This window comes from Mustela putorius, unplaced genomic scaffold (assembly GCF_011764305.1).
Source record: "Mustela putorius furo isolate JIRA1106 unplaced genomic scaffold, ASM1176430v1.1 tig00000196_pilon_pilon_pilon, whole genome shotgun sequence".
Taxonomy (NCBI): domain Eukaryota; kingdom Metazoa; phylum Chordata; class Mammalia; order Carnivora; family Mustelidae; genus Mustela; species Mustela putorius.
This window is the reverse complement of record NW_025421310.1, coordinates 5108118-5132231: the sequence shown is the minus strand read 5'-3', so window position 1 is coordinate 5132231 and position 24114 is coordinate 5108118. Positions and strand designations below refer to the sequence as shown.

The window sequence follows — 24114 nt, the reverse complement described above, 5'->3', positions numbered from 1 at the left end:
ATAGTCTGAGCAGGAATCTTAAACGGTCTTTATTTATATTTGCAATACGAAATAGAAGCTCGGCACGAACACACGCACACTCACGCCAGCCTGGGAAGAGGGAGCTGGGACAAGGTCACTTGGCAGCTGGGCTGGACCCCAGACCCTTGGGCATGGGAAGGGGACCCCAGCCAGACCCCTGCCAACCTACCCGCCCCAGGGTCTGTGGGAGGTGCAGAGGGGGCAGTCTCAGTGAGTGCAGTGGGGCCCCACGGGAATGTCACCGAAAGACCCCCTTGGACGGGGACCACCAGCTCCCACAGAACCAGCAGGGCGAGGCAGAGGGTCCTTTAGCTCCCAGCCTGGGTCAAAGTGCAGGGTCCAGGGCAAGGGTTTGGGCAAAGGCACGGCCCCCACTCGGGCCCTCCCTGGAGGCGGGCCTGAGCCGAGTGCGGGTGTGGGCACTGCACCGGAGGCTTTGGGCGTGGTGGGAGGGGAGGGTGGACGACGGCCCCCAACACAGCCCCCACTGAGAGGGGATGCAGGTCCCACTTGCTGCCCCGCCCGTCCGGGCCGCCTCCTGGCTCTCCACCCACCCGCTCGCTCTCTCCATATATAATATATAATATAGGTCTCTCTCTCTCTCTCTCCTTTCTTTCTTCTCAACTCTGTTTCTTTATTCTCGGAGACATAACTCCATAATTTCTTTTCTCAGTGCAAATGGGGGTGGACGAGGGCCTGTCTCCCTGGCGCCAGGCTCCTGGGAGTCCAGAGGAGAGCATGTGGGGGCGGACAGGGTGGGGAGCGGTGATGGGGCAACAGGGCCATCATGGGACCCGCCCTGCCCCAACTCCGGAGGGTCCAAGTGGAGGACGGAGGAGTTAGCCGCCACCACCGGGACCAGGCAGTTACCTGGGAACCAAGAGGGAGAGCTGCGTGAGGAACCCGCTGCCCCCAACCTGCCCCCCCAGCACCCCCACTACCCACGCAGCCCTCGCCACTCACTGGGAGCCCAGGGATGCTGGCCCTCCTGGGGCAGAGCCGTTGGGCATCGGAGGCGGCTCAGGGGCCTGGGCACTGCAGGGCAAGAGAAACATAGAAAGTTCAGGGTCTCCCCGCCAGGACACCAGCTGCCCTGGGAGGCCGCCCTGTGCTCACCTCTGGCTTTGGGGGGACCCCGAGGGCTCTGGGCTCCTCTCCCCCTCTGTGGTCTGGGGGTGCTGGCAGGCCCCAGGGGCTGGGACCGAGGTAGCAGGGTCTCCGGTTGCACTGTGTGGGGGATGCAGGCATCAGCAGGGTCATTGTCACCAACCCCCTCCTGACCCCTACGTCCCCTGTGCCTGCAGGAAGAGGCCCATGGCCAGGGTAGTCCCCCCTTATCAAAGATCCAGGGAGCCACCCCAAGCAGGAGGAGCTCAAGGCTGGGGCGCAGGCTCCACATGCTGCCTGCCCCCTTCTGGAAGCCTTTCTGCCCCTGGAGCGAAGCAGGCTGCCCCAGGCTCCAGGGCCTCTAGGGCACCCACACGTGGGCATGGGCACAGCATCCGACCCTCAGCTGCTATGAGGCCCCAGGCAGTGGTGCAGACCTGGGGGGGGTCCCACCAGGGGTCCCAGCCGGTCACCTGTCCAAGGAGCTGGGGGTGGAGCGTGTCCCTCTGAGTGTGGCCTGGAGGTCCCCGACGCTAACCAAGGCCTGGCAGGAGGCTGTGCGGAGAGAAGCCAGAAGACGCAAGGCTCAGAGAGTGTGGTGCCGGCCAGGCGCCTTGCTCCAGCCCATAGCAGGTGCACAAGGCCAGGGGACAACGGGGAGAGCAGGTAGGGCTGGCCAGCTCACCCGAGGGTTCCGCTACGTCACTGCCATCTGGGGCTTCCTGAGGTGCTGAAGGGGACGCGGGGTCCTGAGACCTGGGGTACAAGAGAAGCAGCCCGAGGGCCAGCTGGGGTCAGCGCTTTAGCCCGAGGGACCCAGGACCTGGGCGCCCGCCAGGCCCTTACCTGAGCTGTGGGGCAGAGTGGGCCACAGGGCTGGCCAGGCTCAGGGCGGGGAGGTCCTGTGATACGCCAAGGGACCCCCGTGGGGTGAGGAGCCCAGAGCACGGCTCCTTCTCCCCAGAGTCTCGGGGGCCAGTCAGGGCGTCTATAGGCACTGGGTCAAAGGCGGCTGTCCGGCTGGAGCCTGGGCAGGGGTGAGGGAAGAGGGTGAGCACAGGAGGCAGACGGCCCGTGTGCACCCCGTCACCCACCCCCCACCCTGTGCATTCACCCACCCAGAGGCTGGGGGCCGGGGCCAGGATAAGAAGGGGGTCTGGCCCCCCCACCAGCCACACGGCCATCGCCATCCTCCTCGTCCTCCTCGTCGTCCTCGTCGTCCTCCTCGCTGTCTGTGCTGCCTCCGCTCCTGCCCGGAAACCACCCATCAGCAGCTGCGCTGACACAAGGGATGGAGGAGCGGGGACAGCGGGGAAGCCACAGGACAGACCGGTCAGGGCCTCACTGGGCACAGGGCATGGGGAGGCGGGTGGCAGCCCTCCACCAGAGTCCGCCTCATCCTGGGCGCTCCTCCTGAGGGCTGAGGGCCAACAAGACACTCTCCCTCTGCCTACAACAAGCGTGGGGGCACCAAGAGCAGCATCCCGCACACGCAGGCTCCACCACTACAGTGTAAACGTGGATTGACACAGGGCCCGAGCCAGGGAAGGTCCACCTGGCCCACGTGGCCACCAACTGCGGAAGGGCTGAGCACACCACATGTGCGGTCTTTCTGGTCACTGCAGGGAAAGGGACCCCCGTGCACATCGCTGAACATAGCTGACGAGAAAGACACTCAGCAAACGGGAGAGAAGGGGGCATCTCCCAAACCCACGACCCCCCACCCCATCCGTGCGGGAAGACCAGCCACCCCCCAAGGTGAGGAGCAAGACGGGTCTACTCGCCACCCTGCTCAGGACCACACTGCTGTGCAAGGAAGCAAAACCATGACGTGAAAAACGTCTGCACTGGAAGAGGAGGCAGACTCTGTTAGCAGGTGGCCTGACTGCAGCCAGGAGACCCCAGGGAATCGCTTAACTGTCACAGTGAGTGAGCTCCGCAGGGCTCGACGTCCATGTACCAACATCCACTGTATTTCTCTATGCTTGCGACAATCTCAAAATTCCACTTATGTAAAAGATGCAGGAAAAACTTGAACAAAGGAAGTACAAAGCTTATTCTCTAAGAGAGACCTAAGTAAACGGAAAGACGTTCCATGCTCAGGGACTGGAAGATGGGATACGGTTCCCAGGTCTCTGGGCTGACCTAGAGGTTCAGGGCAAGTCCTCCCAGTCCGGACCAGCTTCCCTGCTGAAGTCAACAGGCTGGCGCTAACTGTCCCACAGGATCCCCAGGGACCCTGAGCAGACAACCATGTCGGAGAACTCACTTCCTGACTTCAAACCTTACCACGACAGATATGGAGACAGGGAGGTCCTGGCATAAAGACCAGCAGGCTTGGAGGGGCCAGAAGACAAACCACACACGTGCAGCCAGGTGCACTCAGTGGGGAGTCTCCGACAACAGATGCTGGGATGTCGGCAATCGCACATGCAGGAGGAGACTGGACCCCACCTCAGAGCACACACAAAACCTTAGCTCAAGACAGGATCAAGAAGTGAAAAGCATGGGGCACCTGGGGGGCTTAGTCCGTTGAGCAGCTGCCTTCAGCTCAGGTCACGATCCCAGGGTTTTGGGATCGAGCCCCATATCGGGCTCCCTGCTGAGCAGAAAGCCTGTTTCTCCCTCTCCTGCCTGCCACTCCCTCTGCTTGTACTCTCTCTTTCTGACAAAATCTTTAAAAAAAAGAAGTGAAAACCAAGAGCAAGCGAGTGCTTGAAAGAGAATGAGGGGTGAACCGTGACCTTGGGCTCACCAGCCTGGCCACCCAGCAGGTGGGAGCGACACATGAGCCCAGCTGCCAGGGCGGTGGACTCACAAGGGGGACAGGGCAGGCCTGTGCCAGCCTCAGGGGCAGAGCCACAATGGGGGGATCGGATGCAGACACAGGTCTGTGCCGAGGGGGCAGAGCCCACTGAGTCAGTGGCCATGGGGCCAGCCAGCGCCGCAGGTGTATGACGAGCAGGTGGCAGCTCACCCACACTTTACCCGGCTCTCCCATTACTGCAAGGAAGGGACAGAGAGCAGATGGGAAGCCCTGAGTGCGAGCTGACCAGGGAGGAAGGGGAGGGTGGACGGCCGCACACTGAGGCTGGCCACACATCAAATACCCACTGACTTCCCACTGACTTCTAACCGCACACAAGCGGTTAGATCCTCAGCTGAGCGCAACACACCCTCCTTCCCGCTTCCTTCCCACACTGGGGCTGGGGCTGAGCAGGTCTCAGACTCACCGCATGCCCGGGGCCTGGCCCCGGCGGGCTCCCCTGGCCGGCTGACTGCCCTGCCAGGCGCCGTCCTCCTCGTCAGACTCCCCGGAGCCCTGGCCCTCCTCCTCGTCCTCCTCCTCGTCCTCCTCATCGTCAAACTGCTGGATGCGATCCTTGTAGCAGATCTCCAGCAGGCTGGCATTGGGCTGCGGGGTGCAGGGCGGCATAGTCTACGGCGTGTCCCCCCTCCACCCCGGACGCCTCACCACCAGGGATGGGTAGCACTCACATTCTCGTCGTCGGCATTGAGGGAGAAGGTGATGTTGGCGGTCTTGTCGAAAGGCGCGCTAGGAGAGAGGCATGGGGGCAGTGAGGAGGGCGCAGCAGCTCCTGCCGCGTCGGCTCAGCACACCGGCTACACACTGGCCTGCAGCTGTAAACCGGCTGATGGGCTACAGCTTATCCGTGGCCTCCCATCAGTACCTGTGACCCATTCCAGGCATCTGTCCGGCTGCCCAACCGGCAAGCTGGCGGCTGAGCTCCAAGAGAGACGCACCACCTGCCCGTCTCTGCCCGCACAGGGGTGCCCTGAGGGCCGCAAGCCTCAGACCCACGCAGCTGGCAGAGTGGCCCCAGACAGGCCACGGAGCTCATCTCTCTGCCTGCTTCTCTCGGTCTGGAGAAAGAGGCAGCATCTACCCAGACAAGGCGACCATCCAGGCACCCATGTCCCCTGGGAGCAAGGGTCCGGGACTCACGGGGCCGTCATTCATCAGGATGGCAGCCAGGAATCGAGTCACAACCATGCACGGCTCAGCAGTCTGTCCCCACCTCTGTTCCACGCTTCCCTAGGCCTCTGGGCCTCCAAGTCCAAGAAACAACAATGAAAGAGATGACGGGACATGACCGGGGTATGGCTGTCATCCAGCCTGTCATCTCCACTGAGCCTGCAGCGCCATGCACACAGAGCAGGGGAGACCGGGCAGCCACGGTTCACTGTGTTGCAAACACCCCTCCGCCAAGTGCAAGGCCACGGCACACACAGCTTGACGCCCAGCCTGCAGCTGGGACCCTGGACTCAAGGTCTCAAGGGCAGGGTGACCCGCAGTCTTCCACGGGGGCCAGCGACACCCAGCTCCCTGGGCTCCACTTTCCGGGAAAGCCTCAGAGAAGCACAATTCCTGCGCTATCTACGGACGAGAACCCGGCTGCTGCTCGTTCCACAGCCTGACTCCTGTCCTCCAGGGACGCTGTCTGTCTGGGTGAGGATCCACACTCTGGCTCTGTGTTCTATTGTTTATCTAATTCAGGAGACACTTGGCCACAAAGGGCCACGGATAAGTGGGAGTCAACAAGCTGAGGGTCACCTCGGCGTCCACACCACACGGCCAAGCTCCCACACCGTGTCCTCTCAGCCTCTCCTCCAGGCACACGAATGCGCAGAGCCGCCCAGAGCGGGCTGGGCCAAGCGCCACCCATTGGTCAGAGCGGGACAGCCGACTCTGGGGACATGATTCCCACAGGGCCGGATGTTCAGCCCTAAAGCTATAAAGATATTTACCTACCTTCCATTCTAGAACATTTCATGCCTTTCAAGGTTTTTATAGGTTTTTTTTTAGATTTTTATTTATTTATTTGACAGACAGAGATCACAAGTAGGCAGACAGGCAGGCAAAGAGAAGAGGAAGCAGGCTCCCTGTCGAGCAGAGAGCCCGATGCGGGACTCGATCCCAGGATCCTTAGACCATGACCTGAGCCGAAGGCAGAGGCTTAACCCACTGAGCCACCCAGGTGCCCAAGGTTTTTATATTTTTTAACCCCACTGGCAACTATGCACCAGAGGCAGCAACAGTTTCACCCCCGAGGACGCCCGGCTGTGCCCACGGCACCCATCCAGTGGTCAGTCTGTCCTCCCTTGGGTGGGGTCTGCTCTAGGACCATCCACACACCAGGCACTGGGCTGAGCAGAACCCTGGCAGACACAGAACTCATTACTGCCCCCAAGGGGGACCTGTCTGGCAAGAAAGGCCAGCAGCTGACCACTGTGCTACACAGAAGCGATCCACTCTCATACATACCTTGGTCTCCCCAGCTTTAATTAGGCTCCTGAGCCCTGAGCCGAGAGGGAAGGTGGGCACACGATGGGAAGATACCCGAAATGTGCCAGTGCACAAGTACCACGATAAAACAGATGCCAACGAGGACCCCAGGAGCAGCTGAAGCCCCAACTGCCTATCCCTGGAACCTGCCCCTAAGGGGCCACCTGGCCTCCCTCCCTTGGCTTCCTGCAGTGTCATATTAGGAATGCTCCTGTCCTGCCCTCTGCTGGTCCTTCCCCTTTCCCTCAGGTCATCATAAACGCCTTCAGAGTAACCCCTTCTGCTCTGATGGCCCTTCCCGCAGGGCCTCTCAGGGTGAGCTCCGCACCGAGACCATGGTCTGGCCACCTCGTTCCCAGCCCCAACCCGGGCTCCCCTCCAGGGCCTTAGCTACTGCCCCCCAAGGAGGGACCGAGAAGCAGGGCTGGCCGCTCTCCAGGCTAAGGCCCGATGCTAGGACTGGCAGGCAAGCCATGGGGGTAAGCAGGGAGGACACGGGAAGGCTGGCAGGAGGAGCCCTGGGCCCAGCAAGGGCCCCCGCCCTCCCATGGAAGGGCATACTCACTTCACACTCTCCTCCTGCTCCCCAAACTCCTCGTCATTGAAGCCAAAGTGGTCGATGAAGGCTGAGGTCATGCGCTGCATCTGGAAGTCCATGAAGGCCTGCAGAGGGGCGGTGGTCAGGGGCAGGTGGGGTTGGGCAGGACAGGCCGCCCCCCCGCCCCGCCCCCAGCCCACCTGCTGCAGCACGGCCTCCTCAGGGAAGTTGAACTCCTTGAGCCGGTCATCTTCGTCGTCGCTGGAGGAGTGCAGGTGGTGGGTGCTCACCTGGGGCAGGGCGGTGGGCAGGGGGTGAGGACCAGGCTGGGGAGGGTGCGGGTGCGGGGAGGTGTGGCGAGGGCAGACCCTCACAGAGGGTCGAGGCACCTCACCAGGTCCACAGTGTTCTTCTTGTTGGTCTCCGCCAGGGGTCCGGACACAAAGGCCTCCCACTGCTCCTGCTGCTTACCAGGCAATTCTGCTCGGTACAGGGGAGAGACGGCGTGAGGGGCCCCTCGGCCTGCACCCCTGCACACCCTGCCCCCAGCCCCGGGGCCGGCCGCTCCCTGTGCCTCACCCTTCAGCAGCTGCCCCAGCTGCTCAGCGTTGGGCCCCTTCTCTGTGTTCTGCACCAGAGCGTTGGCCAGTCTCGTCAGGTGGCCCATGTAGCCTTTGCGGGGGCCCCCGGCAGACCTGGGTGAGCCCAGAGTGATAGATGGATGTGGCCCCGCACGCCTCGGCCTCCCCACCCCCACCCCCGGCGCAGGCAATGCCCCCAGCGCTCACTGCACAAGGTCATTCTCCTCCCAGGAGGTCAAGATGCGCTCCACCAGGCGGCACTGCTGCAGGAGCTGAGGGGGCAGAGTGGGCGTGGGGGCGGGGCCGGGGCACCCCCAGACCCGCTGTAGCCCAGCCCCGAGCCCCAGCCCCCGGGCTCTGTCCACCGCCATTCCAGCTCACTCCACCCCCACCTCCACCAACACAGCAAACCTGAAGATCCCCCTCCACACACCCCTGGCCACTGACACCCACAGCGACCGCGACCTGACCGTGCTACTGGACAGCTCCTCCCTGAGGCCCCTCTCACCACACCGTGGCCTTGTCCTAGAGGGCATTCTGTCTCTCCACCCACCTGCATGGCATCCCCCATTCTCCCAGACAGACAAACCTAAGGACAAGGCTGGACGCCTGGCCCCCCACAGCCCATGAAGCTGCCTGGCAAGCACCGGCAGCAGGACAGGGGGACAGACGGGGACCCACGGGGACAGGGAGGGGGACCTGGGAGCCCCAGCGCACGTGTTTCACCGCGGGGTTTGGGGCAGGGATCTCAAGGCTGCTGTCGGAAGGAGGCCCGGCGCTCAGCACGGCACGGACACATAGCTCCACTTGGGCATGCAGGAAGTTGTTGAACGTGTAGTGGAAGAACAGGTCCTGGGGGGCAGCACAGGCTGGCATCAGAGGCCCTCCATACCCCCGCCCCAGCACCCCCGCCCAGGGCTCCCCCTCCACACCCCTGCCCAGGTCCCTCTCCATGTCACCTGTCCTCTGCACCCCTGCCCAGGACTCCCCCCTCCAGGCCCGTGCCCTCCACAGCCCTGCCCATGACCCTCTCCATGCCCCCTGCCCTTGGCACCCCTGCTTAGGGCTCCCTCCATACCCCTGCCCTCTGCAGCCCTGCCCAGGTCCTCCTCCGTCCCCCTGCCCTCCACACCCCTGCCCAGGGCCCATCCCCCACGCCCCCACCCTCAGCACCCCTGCCCAGGTCCCTCTCCATGCCCCCTGCCCTTGGCACCCCTGCTCAGGGCCCCCTCCAAGCCCCTGCCCTCCACACCCCTGCTCAGGGCCCTCACCCTCCACACCCCTGCCCAGACCACCCGCGGCCCCGCCCTCCATACCAGCATGGTGTTGGGCACGTCCAGCGCCAGGAGCTCCTGGGTCAGAGCTGCATCGTTGGCACTCAGCGCACTGGCCAGCAACTTGACCACATGCAGCCGGGTGTTGCCCAGTGGCGGGGCCAGGCTGCCCCACGTAGTTTGCAGTGGCTCCAGCTACAGGCACAGGGGAAACTCAGCGCCGCCCAGACCCATAGGCCACCCTCCCTGCTGCCCTGCCTCCTCGGCCCCCCAGCCCCGACCCACCTCTGGGGGCTCACGCAGGAGCTGGTGGAAATGGCCGAGACGCGGGCGCAGGGCGTGCAGGACGCCCATACTGGACGTCATGCTGTCCAGGGCCGCCTGGGCCAGGAGCTCCAGCTGCCCATCCACACTGCTGAAGAAATTGTTCACGGTCACAGACTCGGACCTGCAAGAGAGGACAGGAAGCAGGGCTGTGTGTGGGACACACTCATGTGCAGCTCTTTGGGAAGGGAGGGAACAGCTGCTCCCGGGGACTTGCACGCAAAGCCCCATCACTCCGGACAACGACCCGCCTGGACGGCCGTGCATTCACACAGGCAGCTCAAAGCCACAGGCGGTGTGCAGGCCTCGGAAAGGCACAGAGGACTCCTCTCCCAGGACCCGAAGTGACCTCCCAGAAGAGAAACCGCCTGTAGAGGCCGTGTCCCCACAACGCCCCCACAACCTTCACCTCTGGACTTTACCGGGGAAGCTGGTCCCCCTCACCTCGGCCTTCTGGGCTCCAGCAGGGTCAGCAGCACCTGGATCCCGCTCACAATGACGGACTGGCTCTGCTCCCCCTCCAGCATGTTGTTCAGGAGCTGCTCAATTGTCTCCTGCCTGCGGCGGGGGACAGGACAGGGAGAAGGGTGGGGTCGGGGTACGGGGCACAGGGTGGCAGGCGGGGACAGGGAGGACGCCCCAGATAGCCTCCCTCCCTGGGTCTGGGAACCGCAGACCCACTTCTCCAGGGTGGCCAGCAGCTGGTCGGGCTCCGGGCTGTCCTGCACCTGGATCATCTGCTCCCGGCTTAGGCGGATGATGTCGCACAGTGACTGGGATGCATTGGAATGTTGCTGCAGAGGCAGAAAGAGGACTGAGAACGCCGGCCCAGCTGCTGGGCCCATCGCATCAGGCTTTCAGGGCCCCAAGGGAGCTGGGGGTCATGCAGACACAGGGACGCGGGTGCTGAGGGAAGGGACACAAGGCACCAAACACCAGGAGAGGAGAGATGTTAAGGAACTGGGAAACCCAGGAAAGCTTTTTGGAAGAGGGATATTCCCACACCCCACACCATGTGCTGTAGGGCCGAGGAGGGAACTACCCCTATGTACACTGGCAGGTGAGCAGTGAGCAGAGAACATGCCTCAGCTTCAGGAGAGGAGAAAGCACACGGGTGAACGTGGGACATTGGGGCTAAGGCAGAGGCCAGACAGGAACGCCAAGTACAGTGTGACTGCACTTACATGGCAAACACAGCAGACGCATACCCAGAGACAGAGTGCAGCCTAGGGGCGCCGGGGGTTCACGAGAGGAATGGATGGTGAGAGCTAAAGGGCCCAGGCTTTTCTTTTGGGAATATGAAAAAATAATCCCAAACCCATGTGACAGTAACTAGACAATTTTGAGAATAGGCTAAAAGCTGGTGCATGCTATGTTTGAACAGCCAGCCCACATGGTATGTAATCTCTACCTCAGCAAAGCTGCTCAGGGAAACACCAAGGGAAAAATGGGAGCAGAACTCCAAGTCTAACCCAACAGAGCAGCCAGCAGCGCCCACCTGCGCAGACCCCACACCTTTCCAGGACACAGGCCGCACTTCAGAGCCCGTCACAGGTGCCCCTGGTCCCCTGCCCCTGGGCCTTCGTGGTCCTCACCTACTGGCCGGATGCCTGGGCTAAGTACCCGCATCTGTGGGCCTCTGTTCTGTAAGCCAGCAGCCCCGGTAGACAAGGCAAGACCCCCTGGGCTGCAGCAAGAACATGGGGCCACTGCATGGGTTCGCTGAAGGACAAGCAGGGTGTGCCCAGCCACGGGAGCCTCAAGAAGCGGCCAGGTCCCAGTCAGCAGGAGAGCAGGGAAGGGGAGCTGGGAAGGAGTCCCTGGAAGGCTGGCAGTGAGGGGGGCCAGGCTGGAGCCTGAAGTCTGAGACCCCCGCCAGACCCCCATCCTACCAAGAGATGCAGGACCAAGCTTCTGGCTCATAAGACACGTTCCTGCGGGTGACAGGAGCCCTGTCCGGGAGAGACTGGAAGGACGGGCACACACAGCACCAAACACTTCCCTCCTTGTTGAGTTCACCTTCCGGGGAGGGAGGGGCCGAGGGTGGCGTGAAGTACAGACATGGGGGAGGAGGCCAGGCCACAGGCAAAACACCTGGTGAGGAGGGGACACTCACATTGTCATCCTTCAACGGGTGGATCTGCTCTATGAGCCGCTGCACAATCTTCTCCTCGTTGAGCCACTGGGGGTGAGAGGGGAGGTGGGCCTCTGTGCGTGGCCCCTGGCCCGCCCCCGGCCCCCACTCTCCCTGGCCCTGCGCTCACGTTAACCACGTCCTGCCTCAGCTGGGGCCGCTCCACGCAGGTGAGGAGACGCAGTAGCAGGTCCATGATGGCCGAGGTGCCGATGTGCTGCAGCAGCAGGCCCACGAAATCGTCCTTCTTCCGCAGGAAGGACACGAGCTGGGACGGGAGGGACAGCAGGCGTCACACGGCAGGACCCGGGGCCTGTGCCCTCCCGCCTGCCTGCCCGCCCACCCTGCCCCAGGACAGCACCTGGTCTGTCTTGCGGTTGATGAGGATGCCCATGACCTTGCTGAAGAAGCTGGCCAGCAGCGGGTTGAGGCTGCCACTGCTCTGCAAGAAGCCATAGAGCCGGTTCAGCAGGGACTCATCGGCGCCCAGCGCGTCGTTGATCTGGGGCACATCTGAGGTCAGGATCTCGCAGGCCACGCTGGGGTACCTGGCAGGAGTGGGGGGGGGGTTCACATCCAGAAAGGGAGGCAGGCTGGCCATCCTTGCCACCCATGGCCTCCTGCCAGAATACGTACAGGGTCTCCATGGCCCCCGTCCCCACCAACCTTCCCTGAAACCCCACTTCATCCATCGCCCACCCTTCCCCAACAGACTCCACAGCCCCGCCGGGAGGCAGCCCCTCCCGGGAGCAGCAGGTCCTGGCGGCCCCGGGTCGGATGGGCAGGGGCTCACTTATAGCGCAGCCGCTCCTCGCCACTGGCCGGTGGCTCCTGAGTGACCCAGGCCACCATGGCCTGCAGGTGCAGTGGCTGCAGCAGGAAGTCCAGCAGCTTGCGGTTGATGACCTTGCACTCCTGTAGCACGTCCTCCTCATCAAGGAGCTCGGGCAGACTCAGATCCTCCCGCTCCAGCAGCGTGTCCAGGTGTGAGCTCGTGTGCAGGTCAAACTTCCAAAACATGGCGCCCTGAGGGCAGGACTGCTTGTCACACTCTGGCCTGGCCTGCCCCACCCCCTCCACCTCAGTCCCCACATCCTGACCACCGTGACAGCCTGCGAGGGGCTCCCTATAGTCTAAGGGTCACTTCTTAGCGGAAGCCAGCTGCCCTGACCACCTCTTGGCCCCCAGACCCGGCAAAGGAGAGCAGTGAGCAGAGCCATCACCATCCTGTCCCCCTCCAGGGCCTGTGTCCTCTGTCTCCCATCTGGGCAGGGATCCCCCCGGGGCAGGGCTAGAGCGGTGCTCATCCTAAAATCTCCAGTGTCATATTCACTTCAATCCATATTTGCTGAACAAATTCAAATGCCCCATGGTGGCCAGCACCCAGCTGCCATCCAGCCCAGCAGATCATCATGCCCCATGCAGAGTGTGGGGCGGCGGCAGAGGGAAGTCTAAGATGTCCCCAGGCCGTGGCTGTTGCCTGGATGCCACATATACACACACAAACACACCCCACCCCAATCTAGTGGCCGGACAAAAAAAGAGGAAAAGTGGGGGAGGGGGCCTTTCAGAACAGCCACTGACGGGGGCCCAAAGGAACCAGCACAGTCAGTGACTCAGTGGGGAGGAGGACAAGGCTGTCCCCCAGCACCTGCAGAATGGCACCCTGCTCCCCAGCCAGCATGGAAGCACTGCATGCCCGGCCCACCCCAGTACAGGTGACCAGCTGCCCCCTCTGCACACACACTCAGCCACTCCTCTGAGGAGGCCTACAGGCTCCCATCCAGACCACCTGAGAGGCCCACCCTGCATATACCATCAAGCTCCCAGGCCACTTGTTCCCCACCCCCTCCATCCACCGTGCACAGCACCCATGTGCTCCTGGGAGGGGCTGTCGCCACCCCACCATGAGGGAAGTTGGGGGCTTGCCAGCACCATGCAGGCATGGACCAGAGCTCACATGCATCACCTGCCTTGTGAAGACCGCATGAGGCAGAGGCCACAGAGGATAAGCTGAGAGGGCGCGCTGGGTACCACCTGGACCCACGGACAGCAATCCCTCTCCTAGATGCCCTCCTAACCCTCTCTGCCCCACACCACCATGAGCATGGAAAACCCATCGGCCACAGATGGAAGGCCAGCCTGGAGCAGAGAGCAGCTCTGACGCAGGTAGCAGTCAGGACTAAAAGCCAGCGCCGAGTAGAGGGTCATGTGTGACCTTGGGCAGGACTGGCTTTCTGAGCCTCCACCACCAGCTCTCCCTTCCAGCCTCCGCAAGAGATGGCTCTCCTCCTTGCATCCTCTCCACCCTCCATGACCAGCAACAACAGCTCTAAGTCTGCTGTGACCCCGGATCCCGGCCCAGGACGACGGCAGGTGGACCGGGGGACTCCCAGTCATGGAGGACAGCAGCAGGCACCAGGCCCCGGCGGGGGCGGTGAGGACATCCCACAGGCCTACGCATCCTGTCCCACAGAGACTTGCCCCTTATCCCTATGCCCTTCACCCCAGGTTGGCCACTTTTCTGAAACACAGACCAGACTGCCTGATGCTCACTCCTGGCCAAAAGTCCAAAAGGGTTCCTCAAGGTTCCTCGAAGCCCAAAAGGGTTCGAGACCCCAGGGCCCCAGCCAGCCTTCCAGGCCCCCTTATAGGGGACCTCCAGCTCCTGCTGCGCTCACTGTTCCACGCCTGCCGGCGGAGCTGGCCAAGTCTGCACACCTGCCGGACCCTTCTGCAGGCCCGCCTCACGGGGAAGCAGCCCCCAAGCAAGCTCCAGCCCAGCCCCTCCCATGGCGTCCATGGGCTGCTGTCTTGGGCGGTGCCTCCCCAGCCCGCAGCTCTCCGGAGGAGGTCCCTGCATGCCATCGCGGCCCCAGCACCATGCTGGACATCCCGGCCTCCTGGCATTACACAACCGTGACGCCAGACACATGACGGACACATGCCGCACTGGCTACGTTGTTGGGCCCACTCTCAGGATCGGCCCACCCACCCCCACGCAAGGCACAGAGGCCCCACCCCACAGTCTCCTGGGTGTGGAAGCAGAGGTACACAGAGGTACTGGCCACCCAGGCCCCAACACAACACTCCCAGAGGAATGGGCAGGGTGCTGGGCCAGGGCTCTGACCCGCCACCACCTCCCCATAGCTCAAGGCCGGCTCCTTCCTGGTCCTCACTAGTCAAAAGCCTCCTCTGAATTCAGGGAGGAAGCCAAGGCCCGGGCCCCCACTGCGCCAGCCCCCTCTTGCATCACTCAGCCGCCAGAAATCCAGGGGCTTCTCTCCACCTGCACGAGCCTCCCCCATCAGCCCGTCCCTCTCCGGCCTGCCCTGTGCTCTCTGTGCTCTCCGTGCTCTCCACATCCCCCCGGCATCCCGCTGCACAGGCATCCAGGCAGAGCTGTGCTGGGACCTGACCATGCCCACCGTCTGTGCTCAGATGCCCAGGGCACCCCTCCACAGTCCCACGCCTCTGCATCCTACCCTGCTGCCCTCACCGGCTCCGGACACAGGGGCCTTTCTTGCTGCAGAGCACACTGCGCCTGGGTTTTTCTCAGCAACTTGGCTCTGGCTGCCTCACCTGCCTAGGACGCCCCAGGCCCGGGCTCCTCCTCCTCCTCGGGGTCTCCTGCCAAGCACATGCCCGCCGTCCTGTGGCCCCAGCTCCATCTACCACCCACACCCATCCACTTGCACGGCGCGCACACGCCCCGAACAGATGATGGTCCGCACGGGCACCGTCATCCTCGCTGGGCTGCCGGGAGCGGCAGGACAGCTCCAAGCACACAACGTCTTATGCAGGTCTCATTCAGAAATACCAGCAGAGGACACCTGGGGGGGCTCAGATGGTTAAGTGTCTGCCTTCGGCTCAGGTCATAATCCCGAGGTCCTAGGATCGAGTCCTCCATTGGGCTCCCTTCTCAGTGGGGAGCCTGCTTCTCCCTCTGCCCAACCCCCCCGCGTCTCTCACGAATAAACACATAAAATCTTTAAAAAAAAAAAAAAAAACCAGAAATGCCGTAGCAGGGCACCCCATCTGCACCCCCACATGTTATGAGGCCCCTGCCCCTCGGAAGCAGCAGGCGACACCCCTGCCAGGGCATGACTCCCACCCAGTTACTCCCTAGCCACCCGTGTGCGGGGGGGGGGGGGGGGAGGTAGAGGGAGCAGGTCACAAGGCCGGGGTGGGTGAGGGGGGTTGCAGGGATGGAGTGGGCAGGGAGCACCACTGCCCCAGAAGCACAGCCAACAGCATCCCCCCAATCCTGAGGTGCTCAGCGACCTTCCTTTGCACACCAGCAACTCCCTCCTTTTGCCTGGACCCCAGACCGTCCCCAGGAACCCCTGCACAGCTGATGGACGTCCCCCCTCATTTGACGACAAGGCCGTGACAGAGCTCATGCTCCACGCACTGGTGGCTGGCACCGGCACAGGTCCTGAGATGGACGAAGCGGGGACCAGAGCCGCCTCCAGGGGTAGCCACCACCGGGGGCCACAGGGAGCTCTGCAGGGTGAGCACTCCACCTCCTCCCACACCCGACACCTCCATGCCCAACGAGGACACCAGAGGGTTCAAAAGGCCACCTAGGGGCACCGGGGTGGCTCAGAGGGTTAAAGCCTCTGCATTCAGCTCAGATCATGATCTCAGGGTCCTGGGATGGAGCCCGGCATGCATCGGGCTCTCTGCTCAGCGGGAAGCCTGCTTCCCCCTCTCTTTCTGCCTGCCTCTCTGCATACTTATGATCCTTCTCTGTTAAATAAATAAATAAAATCTTTAAAAAAAAAAAAGGCCACCTACACAGAGTAAACGAAGCAGTCACCAAGGACGGCGTGTGGTCGGACTCTGTGCGCTGAACTGTCCAAAGACGCAAATCCACAGACGGAGTCGCGGGAGCCTGGGGGTGAGGAGTGCCTGCTCACCGGTATGGGATTTTCTTCTGGGAAAAGCATGTTTAAAAAAAAAAAAGTCTGAAATTGCTTGTATACAATTTTGTCAATTATACCTCAGTGAAAAAACCCACTACGGTGATGGCTGCACAGTTCAGAATACGCTAAAAATCACTGACTTGTGCGCTTTAAACAGATGAATCACTTGGCATACGAATTACATCTCAACAAAAACCATGACCAAAAACAAAACCAAAGTTGCCCAAGGCTGCGGTGACAGGGCTGGGCCCAGACCCTGCCGTGTGTCACAGTCAGCCCAAGCTGACAAGACAGCAGCTGCCAGAAGGGCTGAGGCACAGCAAGCGTATCCCGGTTCCCCTTCCCCACTCGCCCCGGTGGCCTCCCAGTGTCCCCAAGGGCGCCACGGCCGAGGGTGGGCACAGGGCCCAGCCCAAGCCTCTTGAAAACCCGTGCACCCACACGGGCTCCCAGTCTCCGAGATGAGGAGGTAAAGCATGATCACGATCCCCACCCCTGGGGATGGAGCCACCGCCACCGAGAGGCAGAAGCAGGACTCAGGCGGAACTTCTCAGCACTGAGACCCGCCCACTTTCCAAGCACCTAGTTAGAGGGCCCTGGCCCCCAGGCACCACCCCACGCCCCCACAGCAGGCCCACTTGGGACAGCAGGCAGGGCCTCCTTTCCCAAGTGGGCCTTCCAGAGAACTGGCTTGGGGCCGGCCACCCACAGTAAGACAGGAGGGTGCCAGGTGGTGTGGGGTATAGGCTCCAGGGGCCCCAGACCCAGGCAGTCCCTTAAGCTCTCCCTCAGGAGAAGGCTGCAAGGGTCAGATGCAAGCGAGTGGTGTAGGGACCCCACACCCATCACTTCGCAGGCTCTGCACACAGCAGAGATGCCAATACGTGACAACTAAACACACACATGGTCACAAGTGCTGATGGCCAAGCCCTTCGTCCCACTTAGCAGCAGAAGCCCTGGGAAAAGGACGGACAGGAGGGGAGTTTCCATTCTCACGCTCTAATGGGGTGAACTTGGCCCAGGATTGGCATCCCCATCTGTGCAATGGGGCCACGCTGTGAGGACCGCCACCTCAGGCAGGTGCTCCTGACTGCGCAGAAGCCTGGACACCCTAGCAGGAGGGCAGGAGCCAGCCACGAACCTAGGGTGACTGCTCTAAACACCAAGGACCCTGAAAAGGACTGCCCCTCCATCTGCCTGAGCCATGCGGGTCATTCAAACATGCTGGAGGACACCCCACACACCCTCACCCCCACCCCAGGCAACTCTGAGCAAGCTTCAAGAAAGCGGAAGTGACTAGCGCTGGCTCTCAGTGGCAGTTTGAAAACCATGACTCTGGCTGCAAACGGAAGAAGGGGAAACCGTAAGTGAGAAAGGAAGCCATTAAACAAGAAAACAACCTCTGCCTCCACCGCCTGGCACCATCCCTGTGGGTTCCCTGCTCTGCTGGGTCGCTGTTAGGCTCTGACACCAGCTGCTCTCTCCAGAGCAGCTGGCCCCCATCTGGGCTCTAGCAGGGCCTGGCTATAGCTCCCAAGGTGTGGGACCTGTGGCCCTGCTGTGGCCGCCACCACCGCTGTGTCTGTCCAGACACGACTCCGCCTGCCGGGGGGCCCATGGGCAGGTCCTTCATCTTCCACCTCTTTCTTGCCTGCCCTGGCCCCGAAGCACCCGGAAGTGGAGGTCAAGGGCACAGAGGCCTCTGGGAGGGCCTCCAGGGTGGCCACCTGGGCTGCCACCTTCAGCCATCACAGGCCCACAGGCTGCTGTTATGAGGCCCAGGCTATGTGAGCCCTATGAGGGGAGAGAGCCCACCACCAAAAGGCTGGCCCCAGCCCCTTGCAGGGCTCAACAGACCCAAAAACAGTGAGACCACCTCCCTCAAGCCCCCCAGCCAACTGTCAGTTCTCCACCAAGTCTGGAAAGCGGGTAGGAGACTTGGATTCCGAGGACAGGGTAACAGTAATGGCGGCCCCATTACCTCTGAGGAGGACCCATGTGTATGCTAGATGCAGAACCCAGCACAGACGCAGCAAGGTGGGCAGCAGGACGCCTATGTGGGACAAAGAGCAGACCTGGCCAGAGCCACGGAGGACGATGAGCTGGGACTTTCCCATGACTTGGGAAAACCTGGGAGGGATACCCAGTTAGGAGACAGCCCAGAGCATAGTCTCCCAGGGGAGGCAGCTGCTCTGGTCCAACCCAGGGAAGGCATAATCAGGAAACAAACTGCAGACCCCAGGCCAAGGGCCGAGGAGGGGCCTGAGAGCTCACAATCAGGGGACCATCTCCCGGATCAGGTACAGGTTCCAAGGAGGAAAGGGAAAGAAGAGACCCTGAAACCGCGCTTGGGACACTAAGAGAAGCAGCCTCAGTGTTCGGAGTGATCTGAAGTCAGAGCAGCCGAGGGTCCAGCCCTGCCCCTCCAAATGAGGTCCCTATGACCCTGGACCAGGTCCTACCAGCACCGAGCCTCAGTCTCCTCACCTGGGAGACACTTCATGGGGACTGGTGGACCACACCTCCCACGGAAAGACCTATAAAACGGGGTTCAAAGAGAACCAGAGCTCTGGCCTGGAAAGGAGGGCGTGTCCCCACTCCCCACGTGCTGGGCCTGCCCCAGGGAGCCAGTGCATCACAGAGGCCAGGAAGGCCTCTCCTTCTCCCCAGAGCTCCCAGGCCTCTCTCACCTCATCTCTGGCGGCCACCTGCATGGTGCTCAACTCTCCCGCCACACCACACCTGACTGCTCTCGCGCTGCCCTGGCTGGCTGCTCCCTCTGCCTCCCCTCCAACTATTCGAGCCTGCCTAGCTCCTCCTGGGTCCTTCAGGCTTTAGCACAGACACCACTTCCTCCAGGAAGCCTCCCCTGACTGCGTGAGGGGCCTGCTCCACGCTCCCACAGCTTCCGTGGTAACCCTAGGACAGTGTCTGCGTGCTGTGACAGGATTCGCCTCTCCTGTCACCTGCCTCCCTATGCAGAAGGCCAGGCCAGCAGCTAGAAATACTTGTTGAATTAATAAAAAAGTGAAGTCCAGAAGGGGAAAGTGAACTGCCAAAGTCACTTACCACAGATCCTGAAAAAAAGGGTTGGTGCTGGGGGTGGGGGGGTTGGGGGAAGGGAACTAGCAGGTTCTCCTCTAATGCAAAGAAACAGCAGGGGAGCCGACGAAAACAACCAAAAACAAGAAAGTCAATCAAAATACACAACTCAGAACACACAGCCACTGAGAGAGCTGGGTTTCTCCCCCACAGCACTTCTGCCATTGGGGCTGGAAAATACTGCAGTGGGGGGCAGTCCTGTGCTCTGTGCCAGCCAGCACAGAGCACAGGACTCTACCCACCCGGAACCAGGAGTAACGACCGCCTGCCATTGCCGAATGTTCCCTGGGGGACACCATCGGCCCTAGGACGGCTGCAACAGACAGAGCCAACCCCAGCAATCACCGTCAGAGCTCCCAAACCCCAGCACGCCCTAGGCCTCGCATTCTGCTACAGGCTCCCGCCCCACAGCCCGCCAGAAGGCCCAGAGCCACCGCAGGAGAAGAGCACCGACGTCAGCACCCGTCTACACCCCACTGAAGTTTCTTTACAACTCCAAACCCCACACCATACCTCACACAGCTTCCCTTCCAGAAACATCTTGCCTTCCGGGGTTCCCGTCCCGTCTAGGGCCTCAGCGGCGGCACCGGAGTGTGCAAGAGCGCACAAGGAAGGACCCTAACCGGAAGGGGTCATTCAAGGGTCTGGACAAGCAGCGGCTCCGAGGTCCCCCGCCTCCCCACGCTCCTGCACCCAGTCCCGGGTCCCCACCTTCAGAGACTTGCACGTGCTGTTCCTTCCGCCCGGAAGGCCCCTCTTCCCACTCTCCATCTGTCAAGCCCTACCGTCCACCCAGACAGCGAGCGCCGCGCCGGTCTCACCGGCCCCTCCTCGGCTGCCCAAGGGCCCTGAGCTACCTCATCACAACACCACTAATTGTGACTGTCCGGCGAGGCCTTTGTGTCCCCTCCCGCCGCCGCCACAGGACCTCACGGCAAGTCCCCCGCACACGCTCAGCCGGGCAGAGGGGCAGGGAGAGCCCCACTGCCCTGCTGGGGCCCGAGCCCGGGCCGGGGAGGCCGAGCAGGAAGAGGGTGCTCCCGGGGAGGGGGCCGGGGACGAAACGGTGGAGACGTCCCAGGGCGGTGGGGCTGCGTCCGAGCACGGGAAGTGGGACAGGAGGAGAGCCAGGAGAGGCGGGCTGCTGCCGGGAGACTAAGGAACTGGGGGCGGGGGGCCGGGGGCTGTCCGGCGGGCCGAGGGGACCCCGCGGCGGCCGCTCACCTGCGCGGGGGGGCGGCGGCTCCTCGCACTCGGGGCTCATCCGGGCGCCCCCCCCGCCCCGCCGCCTGCGGCTCCGGCCCCTGCTGAGGGGCCCGGTATGAGGGGGCGGGGGGCGGCGGCGGGGACTCGCGCACGCGCCTTCGGGCCTAGGGGGGGCCCAGGTGCGCCAAGCCGCGGGGTTCGGGGGACGGAGGCGGGGGTCCGGGGCTCGCCGGCGGCCAGGGGGCGCGGGGAGGTCAGCACGGTCGCGAGGCCCGCGGAGGCCCTCAGCAGGGAAGTCCTCCCGGCCGGCCCGGCCCGGCGCCGCGCGGGAAAGCAAAGGCCCGTGAGGGAAGACTTTTGCCTCCTCAGTCTGGACAGGCGCAGGGCTGAGGAGCGGCCGACGGAAGCCGAGGCCCACTTCCCTGGCCGCCCCTTCTCCCGAACCCGCTGGGTCTTCAGGCTGTACAGTCCGCTCGGGGCCTCCGACGCCCGACTCCGTCCGCCACTATCCCACAATCCCTTAGCGCAGGGGCACGCAGGAAGCCCCGCCCACCCGCCGCAGTCCGGTGCGCGGGCGCCGTGCGCCCGGGCCCAGTAGTGCGCGTGCGCGCAGAGGTCCGCTTCACCCACTCCACCCCACCCCCGCCCCGCCTCCGGCTCCGCCAGCCCTCAGCGCCGACGCGCTTGCGCTGCTTTGGGCCAACAGTCTCTCCCCGAGTAAACCCAAACTACCCAACGCGCAGACGCCACTGTGCGCCGCCGCCACTGCGTGCTGCTAGCCTTTCTCTGCGACTCCGTTCCAAAGCCTAGAGAAATCCTGCTCCAAGATTTCTCTTTCCGCTCGCTCCTCGGTCTCGTCCAATTATAGTACCGCTTTGGCTGCAGGGTCCAGCTCCTGGGTATTCCAGACCGGGTTTTCTCTCCAGCCAAGGCTCCGCGCTCTGGTCCCGCGCGGTTCTTCACGTCTTTCTGGCGGCGCGGACGCGGGTCTCACCTGCACGCGTGTGTCCAGGCCGTGTCTTACTGTTGCTTCAGTTTCCCCGGCTTCGTGTCCCCGCAGTAAGGATCGGACGACCGAGTGCGCATACTGACCCACTTTCCATGTTTTAACCCGAAGACTTCTTGTATCAAATGAGAGAGTGCGGTTGAGGACATCTTCCTGTACTAGTTGTTTCAGGGTTGCCAGTTGTGCATTGTCCTTCCCATGTCTTCGCTTCTCTCTCCTCGCTCCGATAATCTTGGTCATTTTCACCTGTCTCTTCCCGGCCTTGCTATTTCCAGTGTATTTGTGGCATGGGACGGTTTTGGTCCTTGTGTCAGCTGCCCGTGGCTGTGTGACAGTCACCACCTGGGCAGCCTGCGCCGGCCTTGCAGCTTTGAGCTGCCTTTGTGAAGGGTGGCAAGGCTGGCTCTGCTCCCGTGTCTAGGATACCGAGGCCATAAAGAAAGGCAGAAGCACCGCAGGGCATCTGCCACCATCCCTCGGTGAAAGCACAGCACACTCATGCCCAAAGCCATGGGGTGGCATTTGCACTCCACATCCCGCGGGTGGGAGAGTCTCCTGCTCTCATGAGGTTGGAATGGGAGGAAGCAAATATTCCCTGAGCAAACCACCACAGTCCTGTTGCCTTTGCCAATCTTACCTTTCATCTTCAAGGTTTATTTTTGGGGTTTTTTAAAAGATTTTATTTATTTATTTGACAGATCACAAGTAGGCAGAGAAGCAGGCAGAGAGAGGAGGAAGCAGGCTCCCCACTGAGCAGAGAGCCCAATGCGGGTTTCCATCCCAAGACCCTGAGATCATGACCTGGGCTGAAGGCAGAGGCTTTAACCCACTGAGCCACCCAGGCGCCCCCATCTTCGAGGTTTTAACATGGACCCAGGTTCCTACTTGTGATTCAACTTGAAGCTGTTGTGGGGCATGTCCTTGTGTTCCTTGAGTCCTCTTTTCCTCTGTCACGTTCTTCCATCATACTCAACATTTTGCTTTCTTTCCTCCCCATTATGATCGCACAGCTGCCATATTATTTTAACACATAAGCTTGGGAACTGAGGGGCGGGCGGGGGGGGGGGGGTGGGTAGCCATATTCAACCACAAAACGAAACCCAGGACACAGTCTGTCTGGAAGAAGTTGGAAGCTGCAGGAACTTTAAGGACTGAAACCTGTCTCCCCGCTATGGGGACTCACAGGCTGACCACAGCATTCTGTGGATTGGAATGAGAAGGGGCGGAGCCCCTACCTGGCTCAGACAGTCAACTGTGGGACTCTTGGTTTCAGCTCAGGTCATGATCTCAGGGGTGTGGGATCCAGCCCCACATGGAGCTCTGTGCTCAGCGGGGAGGCTGCTTGAGAGTCTCCCCCATCTCCTTCTGCCCTGCCCCTGCTGGCATGTGCACACACTCTCTCTCAAATAAATAAATCTTAAAAAAAAAAAACCAAATTGGAAGGGGCTTCTTAAAGGTGTTTCTGGTGGAAACACCCATTCCCCATCGTTCACACCTCCACATGAAGGAACTTGAACCCCTTAGTGCCTTCTCCTGGCCACTCCACCCCTCCCAGGGGCTGAAGAACAATTCGCCAGACTGGATGGGCATTGTGGCTCACTGCAGGTTTCCCTCTCTCAGAACCGGCCTGCCCAGCGTCTGGCCTGCTACACCCAAGGGAAGACCTGTGCTTGTCCAGTGCTGCCTGCAACCCGACAGTCTGCCATGTCCAATGCTGGGCATTAGCATTAGAAGGAACACTAAAGCCACCTCCTCTTTTTGGCACTAATAGTAATAAAAGTGACACTGGATCTCCAATTCTGGAATCCCGTAGCTGCCTTTCAATTTATCCTGAATTGGGGAAGGAAGGTGAAAATCACCGATCCTCCCAAATCCCAGGAGAACAGGTAAATTCCACATGAGAGGAATGAGCTAGGAAGCCAGAATATGGGAGGGGGACACAGCTTTGTCTGAAACCTGCGTTATGAACTTCTGCCCATGGTTCAATCACCCTGGACTTGGATTCCTCACCTGAAAAACAGCACTGGCCAGGAGCCTTGGTTGCAACCTCCTTTAGCTAAACTGACAAGGAGTTTAGGAAAAGAGATGGGGCCCCATCTCACCGCCCCTATCTCTGAGAAAGCTGGAGAGGGCTAGATGCTTTGTAGTCGGAACAAGGCCCATGGCCAAGCCTTGGGCACACAGAGCCCTGGGTGCACCTGCTACAGCCTTCTCCCAGCATCAGCACCATAGAAGCCCTGCAGGGCACTCCAACTGGCTAAGCTGATGTCACATGACACACCTCGGCACGGGATGCTGGCCAATAACCTGGCTTCGCCAAAGAGCAGAAATGCCTCAGGGCAGGCAGCCTGGGCACCAAGGGCAAGGGGGTTCTTCAAATGGAGCAGCCGGAGACAAGCCGATGAGAAGCGCGGGTGTCCCCCACTCCCTGTCAAGAGAGGCTGAGATGAAAGGCAAAGGCTCTGGGCTGTAGAAAGCAGCACATTCATGTCCAGGCTCCACCTACTGCTGGGGTCCACTCTCCAGAGAGCATGCCCCTCTTACCCAGTCCCCCTCCAGGGGAGCAGATCGAGGCCATGATGAAC

The 24114-nt window shown here is 61.8% G+C and overlaps 1 protein-coding gene across 6 annotated transcripts; it reads right to left on the bottom strand.

The window, feature by feature from the left end:
- Nucleotides 1-13: 13 nt before the first annotated feature.
- On the bottom strand, nt 14-21052 carry PPP6R1 (protein phosphatase 6 regulatory subunit 1). 6 transcript variants are annotated; one of them, XM_045076924.1, is made up of 25 exons: nt 20542-21052; nt 19831-19935; nt 12081-12313; nt 11649-11835; nt 11418-11555; nt 11270-11335; nt 9835-9947; nt 9598-9711; nt 9115-9277; nt 8872-9024; nt 8273-8407; nt 7763-7827; nt 7554-7669; nt 7369-7454; nt 7175-7264; nt 7002-7099; nt 4627-4684; nt 4362-4543; nt 2247-2377; nt 1975-2155; nt 1814-1884; nt 1602-1683; nt 1138-1248; nt 985-1056; nt 14-891 (listed from the first exon to the last, which is right to left on the bottom strand). In XM_045076924.1, the coding sequence occupies exons 2-25, from the start codon at nt 19855-19857 to the stop codon at nt 888-890; spliced, it is 2676 nt and encodes an 891-aa protein (XP_044932859.1). In that variant the 5' UTR covers nt 19858-19935; nt 20542-21052; the 3' UTR covers nt 14-887. The 6 variants fall into 6 exon arrangements, with proteins under 6 accessions (XP_044932859.1, XP_044932861.1, XP_004777094.1 ...); XM_045076926.1 differs by lacking the exon at nt 19831-19935 and adding an exon at nt 16088-16226; XM_004777037.3 differs by lacking the exon at nt 20542-21052 and adding an exon at nt 16088-16226.
- Between the last annotated feature and the right edge of the window lie 3062 nt (nt 21053-24114).